Source organism: Ascaphus truei, chromosome 2 (assembly GCF_040206685.1).
Source record: "Ascaphus truei isolate aAscTru1 chromosome 2, aAscTru1.hap1, whole genome shotgun sequence".
Lineage (NCBI taxonomy): Eukaryota > Metazoa > Chordata > Amphibia > Anura > Ascaphidae > Ascaphus > Ascaphus truei.
The window spans coordinates 76,742,274-76,759,291 of record NC_134484.1 but is presented as its reverse complement, the minus strand read 5'-3'; the positions used below and the strand labels follow the sequence as shown (position 1 = coordinate 76,759,291).

General features: G+C 43.3%; 1 protein-coding gene across 1 annotated transcript in view; it reads left to right on the top strand.

Annotated features, from left to right (window-relative positions):
* NECAB1 (N-terminal EF-hand calcium binding protein 1) overlaps positions 1-17,018 on the top strand; it is a 322,496-nt gene that overhangs the window by 68,705 nt on the left and 236,773 nt on the right. Inside the window, exon 3 of the mRNA XM_075582919.1 lies at positions 10,969-11,077. Within this exon, the coding sequence (XP_075439034.1) occupies positions 10,969-11,077 (109 nt within the window). The remainder of the gene's footprint in view (positions 1-10,968; positions 11,078-17,018) is intronic.

Here is a 17,018-nt window from a genome sequence, read left to right as displayed (position 1 = left end):
CCATCATGTGCAGTAAAACGCACAGTGTCGCAGTCAAAAGCTACAGCACAAATTGATTTTGGTCACTCTTGAATTTCGCAAGTAAGCAGTGGTGAAGTTATAGGCGCATGCGCAGTAATCATCAGCTCCCTTCCCAAAGAGGATTACACGCAGGCAGGCAGGTCATCATAATAATTTGATCCCCACACCCCCAAATACATAAAAATCACACAAGCTACAGCACCGATTGAATATCGTAATATCAAGATGGTTTAGGCAGACACATGTTGAGAAAATAAAAATAAAAAATGACGCGAAAAAAAAAAAATTGGGGGCAGTCTTGAACTTTTTTTCCCACAATGAGCATTAATAATCAACACAGAAGAATAAATCAAACCAGGCTCTGCACGCAGGAATGTAATGACAGGAATGTGATTAAAGACAGAAAGCCATTCATTCAAAGGAATGGTGTGGGAGATGTGTACTGTAGATAAGATAAGAAGTTGAAATACTGTAGTGCAGTAAATTAGCCTGTGAGTGTGCGGGGGCGAGCGAGGGGAGAGCGCTGTATACAGTATGCCGAAATGTGATACTGTTACAGTACACGCCTATGCGTTTCAACAATGTTCAAATGAGACATACAGCAGTGTACATGCATGTATAAATATGCAAATTTACAATTACTACGCGCGCACACGCAGACTGTGTACTGATGTAGGTTGAACTGCTACAGTATTAGACTTTGAAGACAACAGCTCGCGAACGCCCACCTGAGTTTTTAGACGGTATTGCAGTATTGCAGACAGGGCTAATAATATGCTAATATTACGAGCGCTAAAATACCAGAAAATATTTCGGAAAAAAAATATATATTCTGCATCTGCCCGCGGTTATCAGAGTTGCGCCGCTATGGCCACATTAGGATAAAGGTGGCCACAGCTATAGATGCAGCAATCTAAAATTTGGTAATCTTACCAAGTATGTTGTCATTTTAATCCCAATACTGTACCGTCTATGGGATTGCTGAAGGGAAGTTACCCTTTATGATAAAGCAAAAGTAAAAAGTACAGTTCTTAAAATGCCACTCTCTCTTAATTCAATGCTGAAAAAAAAGTCTACAATCTACAGTAATTAACCATCTCTCATCTTTTAACTGCAGAAAGTCTACATTACAATATCCTTAAGTGAGACTGTGGTGGATCTAAAGTAGATTTCCTGCATTTGATGCCAGTGTTTAGATGGGAATTCTACTGTGATAAATGCCTATTTGTTATTATTTTGGCAGTTCCGATAAATAGTACATAACCTTCATGAGCATTTCCAAGACATCATTTTATTTACTGTTAGATACTTATTTACAATTACAAAAGTTCCTTCATATTTAAGAAAGTGACTAACTTCACAACCTTTCTGTCCATGATTCTTCTCCTCGCATCTGGGGATATCTCTCCCAATCCTGGTCCCTGCCTTATTTCTACTTGCTCTCGTCCTCGCCTTCCACATGCAACTTCTACTCCTTCTGGTGCAAACCCCTCCAAACTCATACCCATCCCCTGCCACCCTCCCTTCTCTCTTCCTTTCTCCTGTGCCCTTTGGAATGCTCGCTCTCTCTCTCTAACAAGTTCCTCTCTGTGCATGACTTCTTTCTCTCTCACTCTGCTCCTATTTGCCATAACTGAGACCTGGCTCACTCAGACTGACTCTGTTCTGGAAGCTGCCCTATCTTATGGTGGCCTTTCCTTCTCCCACACTCCACGCCCCGATGGCAGGGGTGGAGGCGTGGGGCTCCTGCTCTTCTCTCTCTGCCACTACCGAACCATTCCTCCCTCTTGCTTTTCCCTCCTTTGAGGTTCACACAGTCCAGATCTTCTCTCCTCTCCCGGTCCATGTGGCGGTCATCTATCGCCCACCTTCCTCTACTCATCCCCCTTCTGCCTTTCTCTCTCACTTTGAATCCTGGCTCTCTTCCTTTCTCTCCTCAGACTCCTCTGTACTTCTCCTTGGGGACTTCATTTGCCAAAATGATGACACCTCTCTCCCTTGGGCTTCCCGCTTTCTCTCTCTAACCTCTTCTTTTGGCCTTCAACAGTGGACTGAAGCCAGCACCCACAAGGATGGACACTACCTTAACCTGGTTTTCACTAAAAACTTCTCTCTCTCCGATTTCTCCATTTCCTCTTTTCCTCTCTCTGACCATCACCTCATCTCATTTTCTCTCTCTCGCTTCTCTCCATCTCCATCTCCATCTCGCCCTCGTTTTTGCAGAAACCTGCGCTCCATTAACCTACCAACTCTTGATTCCACTTTATGCTCCTCCCTCTCCTCTCTCAGTTCTGCTTCAGACCCTGACAACCTGGTCAGGAACTACAACTCTGCCTTGTCCTCCTCTCTTGATCTTCATGCCCTGTTTCTCTCTGCCGTCCTCGCCTTTTTAACCCCAGACTCTGGCTAAACTCCACACACGCATGCTGCGTTCCTCCACTCGTTCCTCTGAACGCCTCTGGAGGAAATCTCATACGCTCGCAGACTTCTTTCACTACAAATTTATGCTGTCCTGTTTCAACTCTGCCCTCTCCCAGGCTAAACAACCCTATTTTCATCACTAATCAACACACACAAGTCTAACCCACACCGACTCTTTTCTGTCTTTGACTCTCTACTCAGACCACCCTCAGCTGCCTCCTCTTCTTCCTCCATCTCACCTCAGGACTTTGCTGACTTTTTTTAAGGAAAAGGTGGAATCCATACGTCAGAACATCCCATCTGTTGCCTCCTCCCATCCCACACTGCTTCCCAACTCTCCTCCTGCCTTTCTTGACTCTTTTTCCGCTATCTCGGAGGAGGATGTGTCACTGCTGATCTCCTCTTCTCCCTCTACCACTTGCCCTCTTGATCCCATTCCCTCCCATCTCCTAAAACCTCTTGCTCCTTCTATAATCCCTATGCTCACACAGATCTTTAACTCTTCCCTCTGCTCTGGTACCTTTCAATCCTCCTTCAAGCATGCAACCGTTATACCATTACTCAAAAACAGCAAGCTTGACCCTACCTGTCCTTCTAACTATCGACCTGTCTCCCTCCTGCCTTTTGCCTCCAAACTCCTTGAACGTCTTGTATTCTCTCGATTGCTACACTTACTCAACACCTATTCTCTTCTAGACCCTCTACAATCTGGCTTCCGCACTGTTCACTCTACTGAAACAGCCCTCACTAAAATAACTGATGACCTCCATGCTGCCAAAGACAGAGGTCATTACACTCTGCTCATATTACGCGACCTCTCTGCAGCATTCGACACCGTGGACCACCCTCTTCTCCTTCACATTCTCCATACTCTTGGTAATCGGAATAAAGCCCTATCCTGGATCTCCTCTTACCTCTCCCATTGTACTTTCAGTGTCTCTTGCTAACACCTCCTCCTCCTCTATTGATCTCTCTGTGGGGGTACCCCAGGGCTCTATCCTGGGACCCCTTCTCTTTTCTCTTTACACACTCTCTCTAGGTGACCTAATCACATCTTTTGGGTTTAAATATCACCTCTATGCTGACGACACACAAATTTACCTTTCATCCCCTGACCTTTGCTATACAGACCAAAGTTTCTGAATGCCTCTCTGGAATATCATCCTGGATGGCCATCTGCCGGCTGAAACTTAACATGGCAAAAACAGAGCTCCTTATACTTCCTCCAAAACCTGGCCCTACTACCTCCTTCCACATTGCTTTTGGAAATACGATCATTCACACAGTAGCCCAAGCACACTGCCTAGGGGTTACACTTGATTCCTCTCTCTCATTCTCCTCTCATATTCAAAACGTTTCTAAAACTTGGCGCTTTTTCCTCCGCAATATCACAAAGATACGCCCTTTCTTCTCTTACTCGACTGCTAAAACTCTGACTCAGGCCCTCATTCTCTCACGTCTCGATTACTGCAACATCCTGCTGTCCGGCCTTCCTGCCTCTCACCTGTCTCCCCTACAATCTATCCTAAACGCTGGTGCCAGAATCACTCTACTCTTTCCTAGATCTGTCTCAGCATCTCCCCTCATGAAATCCCTCTCCTGGCTTCCGACCAAATCCCGTATCTCACACTCAATTCTCCTCCTCACTTTTAAAGCTTTACATTCTTCTGCCCCTCCTTACATCTCAGCCCTAATTTCTCGCTATGCACCATCCAGACTCTTGCGTTCTTCTCAAGGATGTCTTCTTTCTACCCCCTTTGTATCTAAAGCTCTCTCTCGCCTTAAACCTTTCTCACTTTCTGCCTCATACCTCTGGAATGCCCTTCCCCTCAATACCCGACTAGCACCCTCTCTATCCACCTTTAAGACCCACCTTAAGACACATCTGCTTAAAGAAGCATATGAATAGCACTGGATAATCATGTACACATGATACATAAAGCTTGGCCCCCTGCAGACGCACTTACTAGAATTCCCTCCTACTGTCTCTGTACGTTCTCCCTACCTACCAATTAGATTGTAAGCTCCTCGGAGCAGGGATTCCTCTTCCTTAATGTTACTTTTATGTCTGAAGCACTTATTCCCATGATCTGTTATTTATATTATTTGTTATTTATATGATATGTATTACTACTGTGAAGCGCTATGAACATTTATGGCGCTATATAAATAAAGACATACATACAATACAACCTGGTAAGATTAGTGAATTAACTCTGCCAGTTTGAGGAGTTAGAAAAGGATGCCACTACATGCATTTATCTAGAACTTATCATTTTAAACCTAACCTAGTGCTTAATCAAACATCTGTTGTTTCATTGTGAAGCCATCTGTGAGCCTGCCCTGTCAATCCTAAACATATTAAGTAGGATGTCAGTAGCTCTAACTGGATAAATAGACTTGAATTATCTTTTTGATGTTAAAAATAGCATTATTATCTAATTGTATATATTGTTGAAAATGTATTCCATATACTGCATGGAACACATTTGTGTATTGTGACTAGGCATACTTAAAAAAATCAAATCAAAGCTAAAGAAAGCATGGATTTTTATTACAATTCAATTGATGTTTTGATAAGTAAGATTGTAGACATGAGAATAACCTTAATATTTAACACATCAAAAAGGAAATCAGCAACACCTTAATAGAGTAATTTGCAAAAATAAAAGACTGCTTGTCCCTCACACACTAACAATTAAGTTTATAATAGTATCCCACACTCAATATAATAACTTTATAAGAGATCAAGACAGTACTACAAAAAATACGTGTACTCATTATGCCATATACAGTATACACAATATCAAAAAAAGGCAAAGCAGAAAGAAACAAAGCATGGAGCTGTCATAAAGATAAAGACATGAACAATAGGGAATAGAAATACTTATCCACATCTCTCAAACAGATAAGCACACAGAAAAAAAAAAGGTTAACACGCAGGCCCGCCAACAGAGGGGGGTCTGCCGGGGTTGGCATCCCGGGCCCAGTGAGTAAGGGGGCCCGGCCGCCCGGGCCCGCGACATGACCGTGCCAGTGTTTAAAAAAAAAAAAAGTGTCAGGAAAAAACAAACGAGTTTGTGTGTGTTGAGTGTCTTAACCCCCTAGCCGCTAAGGATGTCGCTTTCATTTTATTTTTACTAATATTATATGTGAGCAGGGCGTCTCCTGAGCTGAACCACATTGATTTCACCCTCAGGGACCCCTGTTTCCCGGGACGTAGGCCCCAGAATGGGGGGCCCATACACCCGCAATGTTTAAATTCTCCCACATCACGTGACGCAGGAGATTTAAACGCACAGAGGATATCGGGACCCCATACCGGGGCCTATATCTTGGGAAGTAGCAGGTCCCCGCTGCGGAAATCAATGCGGTTCATCTCAGGAGACCCCCTGCTCCCTCACACTAGTTTTAAAATAAATATTTGAACTGTACAATCGCCTGTACAGTTCAAATATTTATTTTAAAACTAGTGTGAGGGAGCAGGGGGTCTCCTGAGATGAACCGCATTGATTTCCGCAGCGGGAACCTGCTACTTCCCAAGATATAGGCCCCGGTATGGAGACGCACCAGCTCCATGCAGCTCTTCCAGGCTGCAGTCTTAATCAATTGCCGATCGCTAAGATTTATAACGCGATAGCACTTAGGAAAAAAAAAAGTAATTAGATGCTGCATATTTTTTCGAACTTAAAAAAAACTTGGATTTTTTCTTAGTGAATACCATTTTTACCAACATGTTTTAGTGCGCGATAAATCAATGAAAGTCATTTGGAAATGCAGTGATTTTATCATAATTTAGTGAATAGGCCCCTTAAAGTACGATGTAACAGGAAATCCAGGATAGAGCTTTGTTACATATACTGTACCAAGAGTATGAAGAATGTGAAGGAGAAGAGGTTGGTCCACAGTATCAAAATTCACAGAGAGGTTAAGTAATTTAAGTAGGATGTAATAACTTTAGTCTTTGGGTAGGTCTCTGTTAAGAGGTGCATTTGGTGGAAAATTTCATTGGGTAAAGTGTAAATGGTGGGGAGCAGTCTGATGGTATAAGGAGTTCCACAGTTAGGGTGCAGCCTTGGATTAGTCTTGGAGGCTGGAATAATACAATTTAATTAGGCAGAAAGAGAGTTGTGAGTCATGAGCTGAGTTGGAGGCTGTTTGTGGGACACTAGTTGGAGACTACATTGGAAATGTAGAGAAGGGTTCTGTCAAGGAGGGCTTTGTAGCTCAGAACCGGAAGCTTGAATTTGATTCTGCTCGGTATAGGTAGTCACTGTAGGGGTTTGTCCAGAGAAGCAGCAGAAGTAGAATCGTTGGTGAGATACATGAGCATTGCAGCAGCATTTATGATGGTTTGGAGGGGAAACATTGGGAAGAGGGGGAGACTGACTAGGAGAAGATTACAGTAATCTAGTCAGAATATTACAATTTTGGTGGCTTGCATGGTGACAACAACATATTTTAGCACTATTGCAAAGATAGAAGAGGGAGTTGTGGCATATATGTTGTATAAAGGAGAAGGAAAAGTCTAGTCAACTAGACATCTGGTATCAGGAGGAAAGTGGAGTTGTCAGTGAGAAGTCGAGCAAAGTGTCAGAATTACAGTACGGGCAAATAATTTGTTCGGTTTCGGACAGGTTGAGCTTGAGGTAGTGGTGGAACATCAAGAAGGAAATAGAAGAAAGTCAACTAGTGACAAGGTCTGGAGAGAGTTCAGGAGATGACCGGTAAGTTTGGGTGTCATCAGTGTAAAGGTAGTCGTGAAAACAAAACAACTATATTGGTGTGGCCTGCGTAGTGGTATTAATAGAAAAGCGAAGCAGAGGTTGTACAACAGAGCCCTAGGGAATACAAACATTGAGTTGGAGTTGAGAAATGGTGATTCCAGCAAAGGAAACACTGAAAGAGTGGTCAGATGAGAACTGACCCAAGAGGGGAAGGTGCCATGAAGAACCAATACAATGGAGTAGGAGAGGGTAGTGAACAGTTTCAAAGCAAGCATAGAGGTCTAGAAAGATTAGTAAGAAAAACTTCCCCTGTGATTTTTGTCCTTAAGGCGATCTTCTGCAGTTTATATTAGAGCAGTCTCTGTGGAATAATGAAAAAAAGGAAATAATTATGGGAAAATAGCGCTAATGTTTAAGTATAATTAGTGAAAACTACTAAAAATAATTACAAAAACCTTAAATAAAGGACTAGGCTGCCTGAAATAAATGACCCAATCAGATAATTAACAAAACCATACAAACAAAATATAACGGCGCCTAGATAAATCTATATCACCTAAGTGATTACCCAATGACAGTCCAGCCCTCACAGTCCAAGTAGTATCCGGAATAGATTTGCTTGGTGTCTCATGACATGTGGGAATAAAAAAAGACAAATCATAGTGCAACACTGGATACCAGACTAATAGACAGATGAACACTGACAACACAAAACATAAAATAACAGAATAGCTACAAATAAACTGATAACATTTCATGAAAAACTGAATGATGCAATGACACTCAATTTCCTTAAAATATAGGAACACACTGTTAGAAGATCACTCCCGGAGGGTTACAATTGAAATCCTACTCACGAGAATGTAACAATAAACCAGCATATAGCAGCACCAGCTGCAATAGAATCTCCGTAGTGATTGCAATGGAGTCTCACAGGGCACTTCCAGACCTCAAACGTTGTCTCCGCGTGTCCCACTGTTATGATCACAGGCCCGCTGTGGCCATCACAGTTGGATGACGCGTCGCGCATGCATACAGTAGTAGTCTGGAATCCCTGTAATGCACTGCGCATATAGCGCTGACAGCCAAGTCTCTCCAAAGTGATAGCAACCACTAATAGGCAGTAAAACCGTAGTGCAACTTATCCAAGTCCACATATAAGGATCAACACAGTGTATAAAACCACCCTACGCATTTCATGACACTCGGTCACTTCGTCAGGGATGATGGGTAATGGGAGCATACACCTATAAATACACTCCTAATAAATCAATAAAACAATTAACACATTAAACAATTAATAATGAATCAATAAAGAGCTATTCTGTTATAAACATGCAAATATACATACAAATACAAACAAATAACATACATGAATGACATAACACAAAAGCCATACAATACCAGTGATGCAGCCAGAATTAATGGAAAGAGGATATTGAAAGGGAGCCTGATTGTATCAATGCAAACAGTCAGAGGACACAGATCAAACCAAAATTAGATCTCCTACGATTGTCAAAGCCACTCTGATCATCCTATTAGGGAAAATCTTAACCTATAAGGAGCATAAATCACAATAGCCAAAATATCAGCCAATGGACACGACTTTCAGTATTAATAAAAACTCAACTTTGCAGGAAAGCCCCAAGATCAAAATCAATGTTAAGACCCAAAGGTGACGGAGTTTTTAATTCATAGATCCAGTATGATTCCCTGACGAAGTGACCGAGTGTCATGAAACGCGTAGGGTGGTTTTATACACTGTGTTGATCCTTATATGTGGACTTGGATAAGTTGCACTCCAGTTTTACTGCCTATTAGTGGTTGCTATCACTTTGGAGAGACTTGGCTGTCAGCGCTATATGCGCAGTGCATTACAGGGATTCCGGACTACTACGCATGCGCGATGCGTCATCCAACTGCGACGGCCACAGCAGGCCTGTGATCGCAACAGCGGGACACGCGGAGGCAACGCATGAGGTCTGGAAGTGCCCTGTGAGACTCCATTGCATCCACTAAGGAGATTCTATTGCAGCTGGTGCTGCTATATGCTGGTTTATTGTTACATTCTCGTGAGTAGGATTTCAATTGTAACCCTCCGGAAGTGATCTTCTAACAGTGTGTTCCTATAATTTAAAGGAATTGAGTGTCATTGCATCATTCAGTTTTTCATGAAATGTTATCAGTTTATTTGTAGCTATTCTGTTATTTTATGTTTTGTGTTGTCAGTTTCTGTCTGTCTATTAGTCTGGTATCCAGTGTTGCACTATGATTTGTCTTTTTTATTCCCACATGTCATGAGACACCAAGCAAATCTATTCCGGATACTACTTGGACTGTGTTCCTTCAGTTACTACTTGCATTGGATTGATTACAGGCCATCGTTCAAGCACAGGAGCACCGTTAATTGTATAATTGTTTGTACTATTTTCATTAGATATGCAGCAATTATCTTATATGTATTGGACAAATGTGAGGTATACCAGGAGTTATTAGTTAATGTTCCTGAGTCAAACACTTGCTAATGCAGAAAACAAACTGTAGTGAAGGCAGCTTGCACACTTCGGCAGCCACCAGATGTAACCCCCTTAAGAGCCAGGGTATACAGCTGAACCCCGTTATAACACGGTCCTCAGGGGCCACCCCATTAGACCGCGTTATAACTGGGGTCGCACTAATTTGAAACAAAAATGGCAGCCGCGATCAGGGACTCCGCGCCCGCCGAAGAGGGAAAGCTGGGATAACTCTCCCAGGTCTCCCTGAGACCAGCGTCGCAGTGGCAGGCCCCCAGCAGCAGCAGCACTTACCCGGCATCTGCAGCAGTTGAGCTGTGCACAGAAGCTCCGAGTCGGGGGGGGGGGAGGGGGGAGAGAGCTCACACAGCCTTTGGGCCAGGGACCAGCTCCCTTCTATCCTCCCCCACAGCAGCACTGGAGAGGGGGGTGGGGAGAGCTCACACAGCCTTTGGGCCAGGGACCAGCTCCCTTCTATCCTCCCACACAGCAGCACTTACCCGGCATCTGCAGCAGCTGATTTATGCAGAGAAGCTGTGAGTCTGTAGAGAGGGGAGTGGGGGGGGGGAGAGAGCTCACGTAGCCTTTGCTGGGATGTCAGCTGTCTCTGAGTCCCCCGGCCAGGGACCAGCTCCCTTCTATCCTCCCCTACAGCAGAAGAGGTACGGGGAGGGAGGGGGAGGGGGGTGGGCTGGTGTGTGTGTGTGTGTAAGTTTGCCCCCCAAAAAAATTTCAATTTTTTTTTACAATTTTTTTTTTTAATTTTAAAAACGGAGCCACGGTAATACCGCGTTATAAGCAGATTTGCATTATAGCGGATCGTGCTATAATGGGATTGAGCTGTATTAGGTGAGGGAGGCTGCAGATGTAATAAGTGGAAGCTGAGCAAGACTTCAGCTTAAACTCACAAATAACAATAAAACTGCTGATTAGAAGGCGGGTGATTTCCAGTAGTTTCTTTGATGAGATATTAACCCTTTACATGCTCGTCGTCAGTTGAAGATCTTGGGGAACTCCTCCCTTCCCAAGAGCTTGGGGGGCTCTTAGGGCTGATGCCTTTGGTAGGTCCACAATATTTTAGGTGAGAGGCTCTAGATGGAATGAGATGCAGATAAATCATACTTAAGCTCAAACACAAACAGAATAAAACTATTATCTGCTAGGCTGACAATTTCTAGCAGGGTGTTCCATTGCTGTGCTACAGTACTGTATGTCTTTGAAGAAGAAAAATAAAAGACATTGCAAATGCATTCTCATAATTATATTGCTTTTTGTTCTGATTGCAGATGATGGAAAGTTATCCTTTGAAGAATTCAAGGCTTACTTTGCTGATGGAGTTCTAAGTGCGGAAGAATTGAGCGAGCTTTTTCACACAATTGATACGCACAAAACTGAGTAAGAACTATTTTAAATGTTTTTTTTGGTGTTTGATTCTTGCAGCTATCATTTTCCTAAGAAATACCTTAGAGAGAAAAAGATGACAAAATTAATGTGTATTTGTGATTCGAGTGTCTGTAATCTGTTTGGGAAAGTTCATTTGGGTATTTTGAATGGTTACACGGAAACCTACTGTATGGGATCCCTCATCCCGAAAATATCTACAGCAGGGCCCCGTTCATACGGCGGGTCCCGTTCCAGGCCGCCGCCGTAAAGCGGAAATCGCTGTAAAGCGGGGCCCTACTGTACTGTATTGTACCTTTGAAAACAGAGGTGCAGAGCTGTAAACTGTTTAGCTGACAAATGGGATCTGACAAGGAGTTGCACTAAAACTGTTGTTTAGTGACAGGATACTTTGCTGCTGTGCAGGTCATGCCGAAAATCGCCTGAAATACGAAACAAGCACTGAACCTAATGAATATGGGTATACATTGGGAAACGCCGTATGAGCGGAACGCTGTGAAGCGGAGTGCCGTAAAGCGGGGCCCTACTGTGCACTGAAATGTATTATGGTTTTCAGCATTCATTCATTGAGTGCTGGAAACCACAATTTATTTAATTTAGGCTTCTTTATTTATTGTAATAGAAGAGGCCTTTATGGGATTATTTATCTCCAAGTAGCAAAAGCAATGTATTTTATGTGTTTTAATCTTTCCAGGAGTGCCACCAAGCAGAGGTGGCTGTGGTATGAGTTTCAAGGGGGGGTTTGTGGGGAAAGTGTTGGCAGATTGTGCCTATCTAGACAGGGCCCAGAGTTGCTAGTTCCCCTAAAAATGTACCCAGGAATCAGGTTGGATGCCTGGATGCATGTAGACACATGGTCCCTGTAATATCTTCCATTGAAAACGCTTGTGCAACTCACCACAGCGCTCCCTGCTTCAGCCCAGACCAGAAAGGTAATGGGGACACTCAGTGAAGGCCCCAGTCGCCTAGTACCGGTATAGGAGTTCTGAGGTACTCCAATCATCTAAGGTTGTGAGAGCGTTCTTGGAATCCGTACTAAGTTTATTATAAAGAGTGTGTGGGGAATATGGCTAGGGGGAAATGACGTGCAGTTTCTTCTTCTATTACCCATAACCAGAGAGACTTAGGATTGTTAAAGCATATATTTTATTAGCAAAGTGTGTTATGTACATGTATGCTTTAGGCACAGTAAAATGAGGCACAGGGATGAAAAGTGTTCCTGTAGCTGCAGGGATCCCTAGGTAACATAAGGGTACCCCAGTTAGTGCCAAGGTGTCCCTTGTAAAGTATAGGAAAACCTGACCTGTTTAGGTGCGTTTAGGGTCCCCAAGGTTTATATTTTATGAAAGTAAGGTTCAGAGTGTGTTATCCTGTATGTATAAAATTCCATTCAGTTAAGCTTTTGCATAGGAGACATGATGGCTACCCCGCCTTCTAGCTTCAAAGGGAATCCAGGATATTGAAATACTGGGCCATTTGGTAGCAAGGAGGGGCAGAGGAAAAGCCATTTGGGTTTTTCTCAGACTTACTGGAGCCAGCAAGGGGTTAGCTGGGGGGAAGTTGCTGCTTGTGGGAATATTTCCCATTGGCTGATTCATATTTCCAGCCCACATGTTTTTTTTCAAGCTGGCTCACACGCCCCCTGTCTCTGACATCATCATCCAGGCGAGCCCTGCTCTGATTGGTTGCTAAGAAATTTCTCAGGCTTTTTGATTGGGCTGTAAGATTTCTATGAATGAAACTGAGAGGTTTAAAAACCTTGACGCAGCTCAGATTTGGCAGTTCCCAAGTTTTTAGATTCTCTCAAGATTCTAAAGTTTTTTTTCCAGTTTCCAGCAAGAATGAGGCAAGGTTCTGCTTGAAGCAAAATCTGCCGGGATTCTTTGCAGTTCCAAGATTATTGAGGGTAAACTTCTGGATGTTGAAGTCCCTGCACCTACTAGAGTATAGTTTTGTTACCCCAGTCCCAAGTAAGTGTGCTTTCTGCCGGTCTTTTGTGTAGCATTGTGTGTTTGCTTATTTTAAGTGAATAAATGTACAATTTATTTCATCATCTTGCTTTGTTCAGTGATATGATCCCGGTATAAAGGTGTCTCCCTAGTCTCCCGTGACAGTTTATTCTACACACATTTATCCTACACATTCACAGGGACCTCACCGTCCACACACAAGTCCCCTCTCATTCCCCTTTCCTGCCCACACCTCCTACAGATCATTCAGTCTCCCCACTGAATCACCCACAGGTTCCCTACCACCACACAAGTTAATAGTGACCAAGCGCACATTTTGTTTTCCTTTTGATTTGTAGGAAAGTTAGAACAAGTGATTTGTTTATAGTACATTTTGGGTACAAAAAGGAGCCAATCAAGATTATAGGCTTTGTGCCCAAATTTTTATAAGGATGAGAATATGTTATTGTTTAATTGTATTATTGTTCATATTAACAAAGCCATGCATTGGTTAATCTGTAGATGAAGAAATTACTTTTTGAACCGTTTTTTAGAGTAGATACTAGTAGGTCATGTGTTCTCTTGGGTGCAGGTTATTGCGCCAGAAGATACTGTATGTGGGAAAAAGAAAAGATAAAAGAACATACAGTATATTGTGTTATACATTCAAATTTAGAGTAGATACGTCAGAACGATTGATACCATCGAGCAATCAAGAATGCTTTACCGCTTTCTGGCTATAGTATGTTTTAGTTGGGCCTGTACCTGTAGATTAAGCTATACAGGCAGTCCTCGTTTTACAACGCTTCGCTTTACAACGAATGGCTTATCCAACGCTGTGCAATGCATACCTATATTCATTTTTACAACGCCAAAATGGCTTATCCAACGCTCTTACGACGCTTTGCAACGTTGGTTATGTGTGTATATATATACACATTCACATAAACAACGTTGCAAAGCGTCGTAAGAGTGTATATATATAATATTATACTATATAATATTATATTATACTATATAATATATTATTTATTATGTTATATTATATATATAATACAGTATATACACTATATAATTTATGCGTGTGCTGCATATCTTATTGCCTGCATAAAATATTTGGTGTATTTTAGTGTTAAAAATGCCTTCAGGAACAGAACCTTTCATTTAAACAGTGTTCCTATGGGAAAACGTGTTTCACTTTACAACGTTTCACTTTACAACGCCATTTTGAGTAACGCATTGTGTCGGATAACCGAGGACTGCCTGTATTGTTATTTTGTCTTGCAATAAATAAATTAACTTTCAAGAGATCTGTTTTCGGATATTTCATTTTAAATTGGATAAGAAGAAACGCTCGATTACAAATAAAGGAACAATTCTTTTAAAGATTAAAACATAGACTATTTTCACAAGGCTCTCTATACAAATTAAAGGAACTTGCTTATTCATCTTCATCATCTTCAATCGATCATTCAATAGCAAACCAGCCAGGAGCAATATAATAGATTGAAATGTAACTTGTCCCAACACCTTTCTGTATTGTCATATTCTTCTCTGATAGATAACAGTTCTTTTGTGTTATAGGGTTAATTATTTTTAGACATTAATTAGTTGTTTTTAATTGTGTCTGCTCTGTGTCTGGTAAAAGCAAAAGGTTCACATTGACCTTTCTCCTCAGTTCTGTTAAACGGTTATCTTGTTTTCGTACTAAAACTGCACAAGAAAACCTTCAGACAGATTAGTGTTGAAGTGTCAGTTCTTCTGCAACTAAAAATCAGTATTGCAGTGATTGAAAATGTTTTTCTTTTTTCTTATTCTCTCACGTAACAATAAAGATGTTAATCTTAAAATTAGTAGTCCAACCATATACAGTATTTTTGTGCTATGAAATCTCTATTAAATCCCTAAAAGTCCACACATTGCTTTCATAACCTGACCTATGAAGTGAGACCAGTATCACTTTTGATAAACCCTAATGACTAAAGACGTGTGTCCCCCTTATGGACACTATTTGATTTATGTCATTCAGTAACCATTTCGTTACCCCAGACTCTATTTAGTAATGTCCCCCAGAGTGAACCGTCGAATTGGTAGAAGGATTATGGAATATCAGAAAAAACACATTCAAGGAAAACAACTGATTTATTTTAAAAGAACAAAGAAGGATACCAAACAATGTATCATTGAGGTCCTGCAAAAAGTGCCATTGATGAAGGCACAAGTAGCCACAAATGCAGTAGCCAATATCCCTTGTAGCTGGTTTGAAGTTGGATAAAAGAAATTTGAGGGTCTTGCTCTAATATTCAACTATTTTACCTTACATGATATGCTCTCTGTACTATTAACATATTTATTTTGAACAAATCTTCCAATGAGAGAAAAATAATTATTATTTTACTGTCGATCTCCTCTATTACAATTTTATCAACTAAAAATATAGAGCCCTTCAGTTATTTTTTCAGAGCACTCATGAGTATATATTGAGGAGCAAATTTATAACATTGGATAAGTGATGGTTCTATTTACAGTACTTATGTTCCTATTTCTTCATTTTTGATACTCAATATGTGAGTTCAGGCCTGCACAACACGCAGCCCGTGGGCCGCATGCGGCCCATCTGCACTCACTGTGCGATCCGCGGTGGCTTTCCGCTCTCCCCCTCCCTCCCGAGTACGCTCTCCGGTTCCCCCATGAGTCCACTCTCCAGTTCCCCCATGAGTCCGCTCTCTGGTTCCCCCATGAGTCCGCTCTCCGGTTCCCCCACGAGTCCGCTCTCCGGTTCCCCCAAGAGACCCTTCTCCCGTTGCCCCACGAGACCCCTCTCCCGTTCCCCCACGAGACCCCTCTCCCGTTCTCCCACGAGACCCCTCTCCCGTTCCCCCACGAGACCCCTCTCCCGTTCCCCCACGAGACCCCTCTCCCGTTCCCCCACGAGACCCCTCTCCCGTTCCCCCACGAGACCCCTCTCCCGTTCCCCCACGAGACCCCTCTCCCGTTCCCCCACGAGACCCCTCTCCCGTTCCCCCACGAGACCCCTCTCCCATTCCCCCACGAGACCCCTCTCCCATTCCCTGACGAGCCCGCTCTCCCCCCTCCCAGACGAGCCTGCTCTCCCCCCTCCCCTACGAGCCCACTCAGAGGACTGCAGGGCAGCAGCGCGCTCTAGCATTGAGGCACTTCCATGCCTGCTGCCTGCTAGAGTGAGCACGTGCGTGCAGTCCTGCCTTCTCTGCCGCCTCCTCTGCAGCAAACAGATGTAGAGGGGGGGGTCATTGGAGGTGCAGGTGTTGGGGGTCATTGGAGGTGCAGAGGGGTGATTGGAGGTGCAGGGGAGAGAGATGTGTGATGCAGGGGGGTTGGATGTGTGTAGTGTGCAGGGGGGTGTTGTGTGTTTGATGTGGAGGGGGAGGGTGAGGGAGAGATATGGGGGTATGAGAGATAGATGGGAAGTATCGCAAAGGTTGATAGTGAGGGGTTCTGGGGGAGATATGAGGATGATGATGATGAGAGGTGCTGGAGGAGAGATGATGATGATGATGATTTTACCCGTGCGGCCCAAATCTTTTTTCCTTGGAGCAGTTCGGCCCTTCTCACTTTACGAGTTGTGCAGGCCTGCTCTAGTTGGTTATGTGTTTACGGTAATAACCATCTCTCTTCAGGTTGATTTGGAACTGACTAATGCTGAGTCCATGGTGACTGCAGCCGTGTGGAGGCGAGCTGAGACTGAGGGAAAGCGGGTGCTTTCCCTGGCCTTAATTCCCACGCCGTCCGGGGGCGTGTCGGGGGCGGGCCAGTGATGTCACGGAGCTGGTTCACCTTCATTGGGCGAACCGCTCACGTGACCAGCCCTGCGCTCCCATGAGCACTCAAACTAAAAAAATTTTAACAGCTACGCATCCGCACGCCTGCGGAAGCGTGCGCGAGCCCCTGCTAAAGCCGCTCTCATTGCAGCTGCAGGGGCTCACTGACAAGCGTCAGCGCGCCTC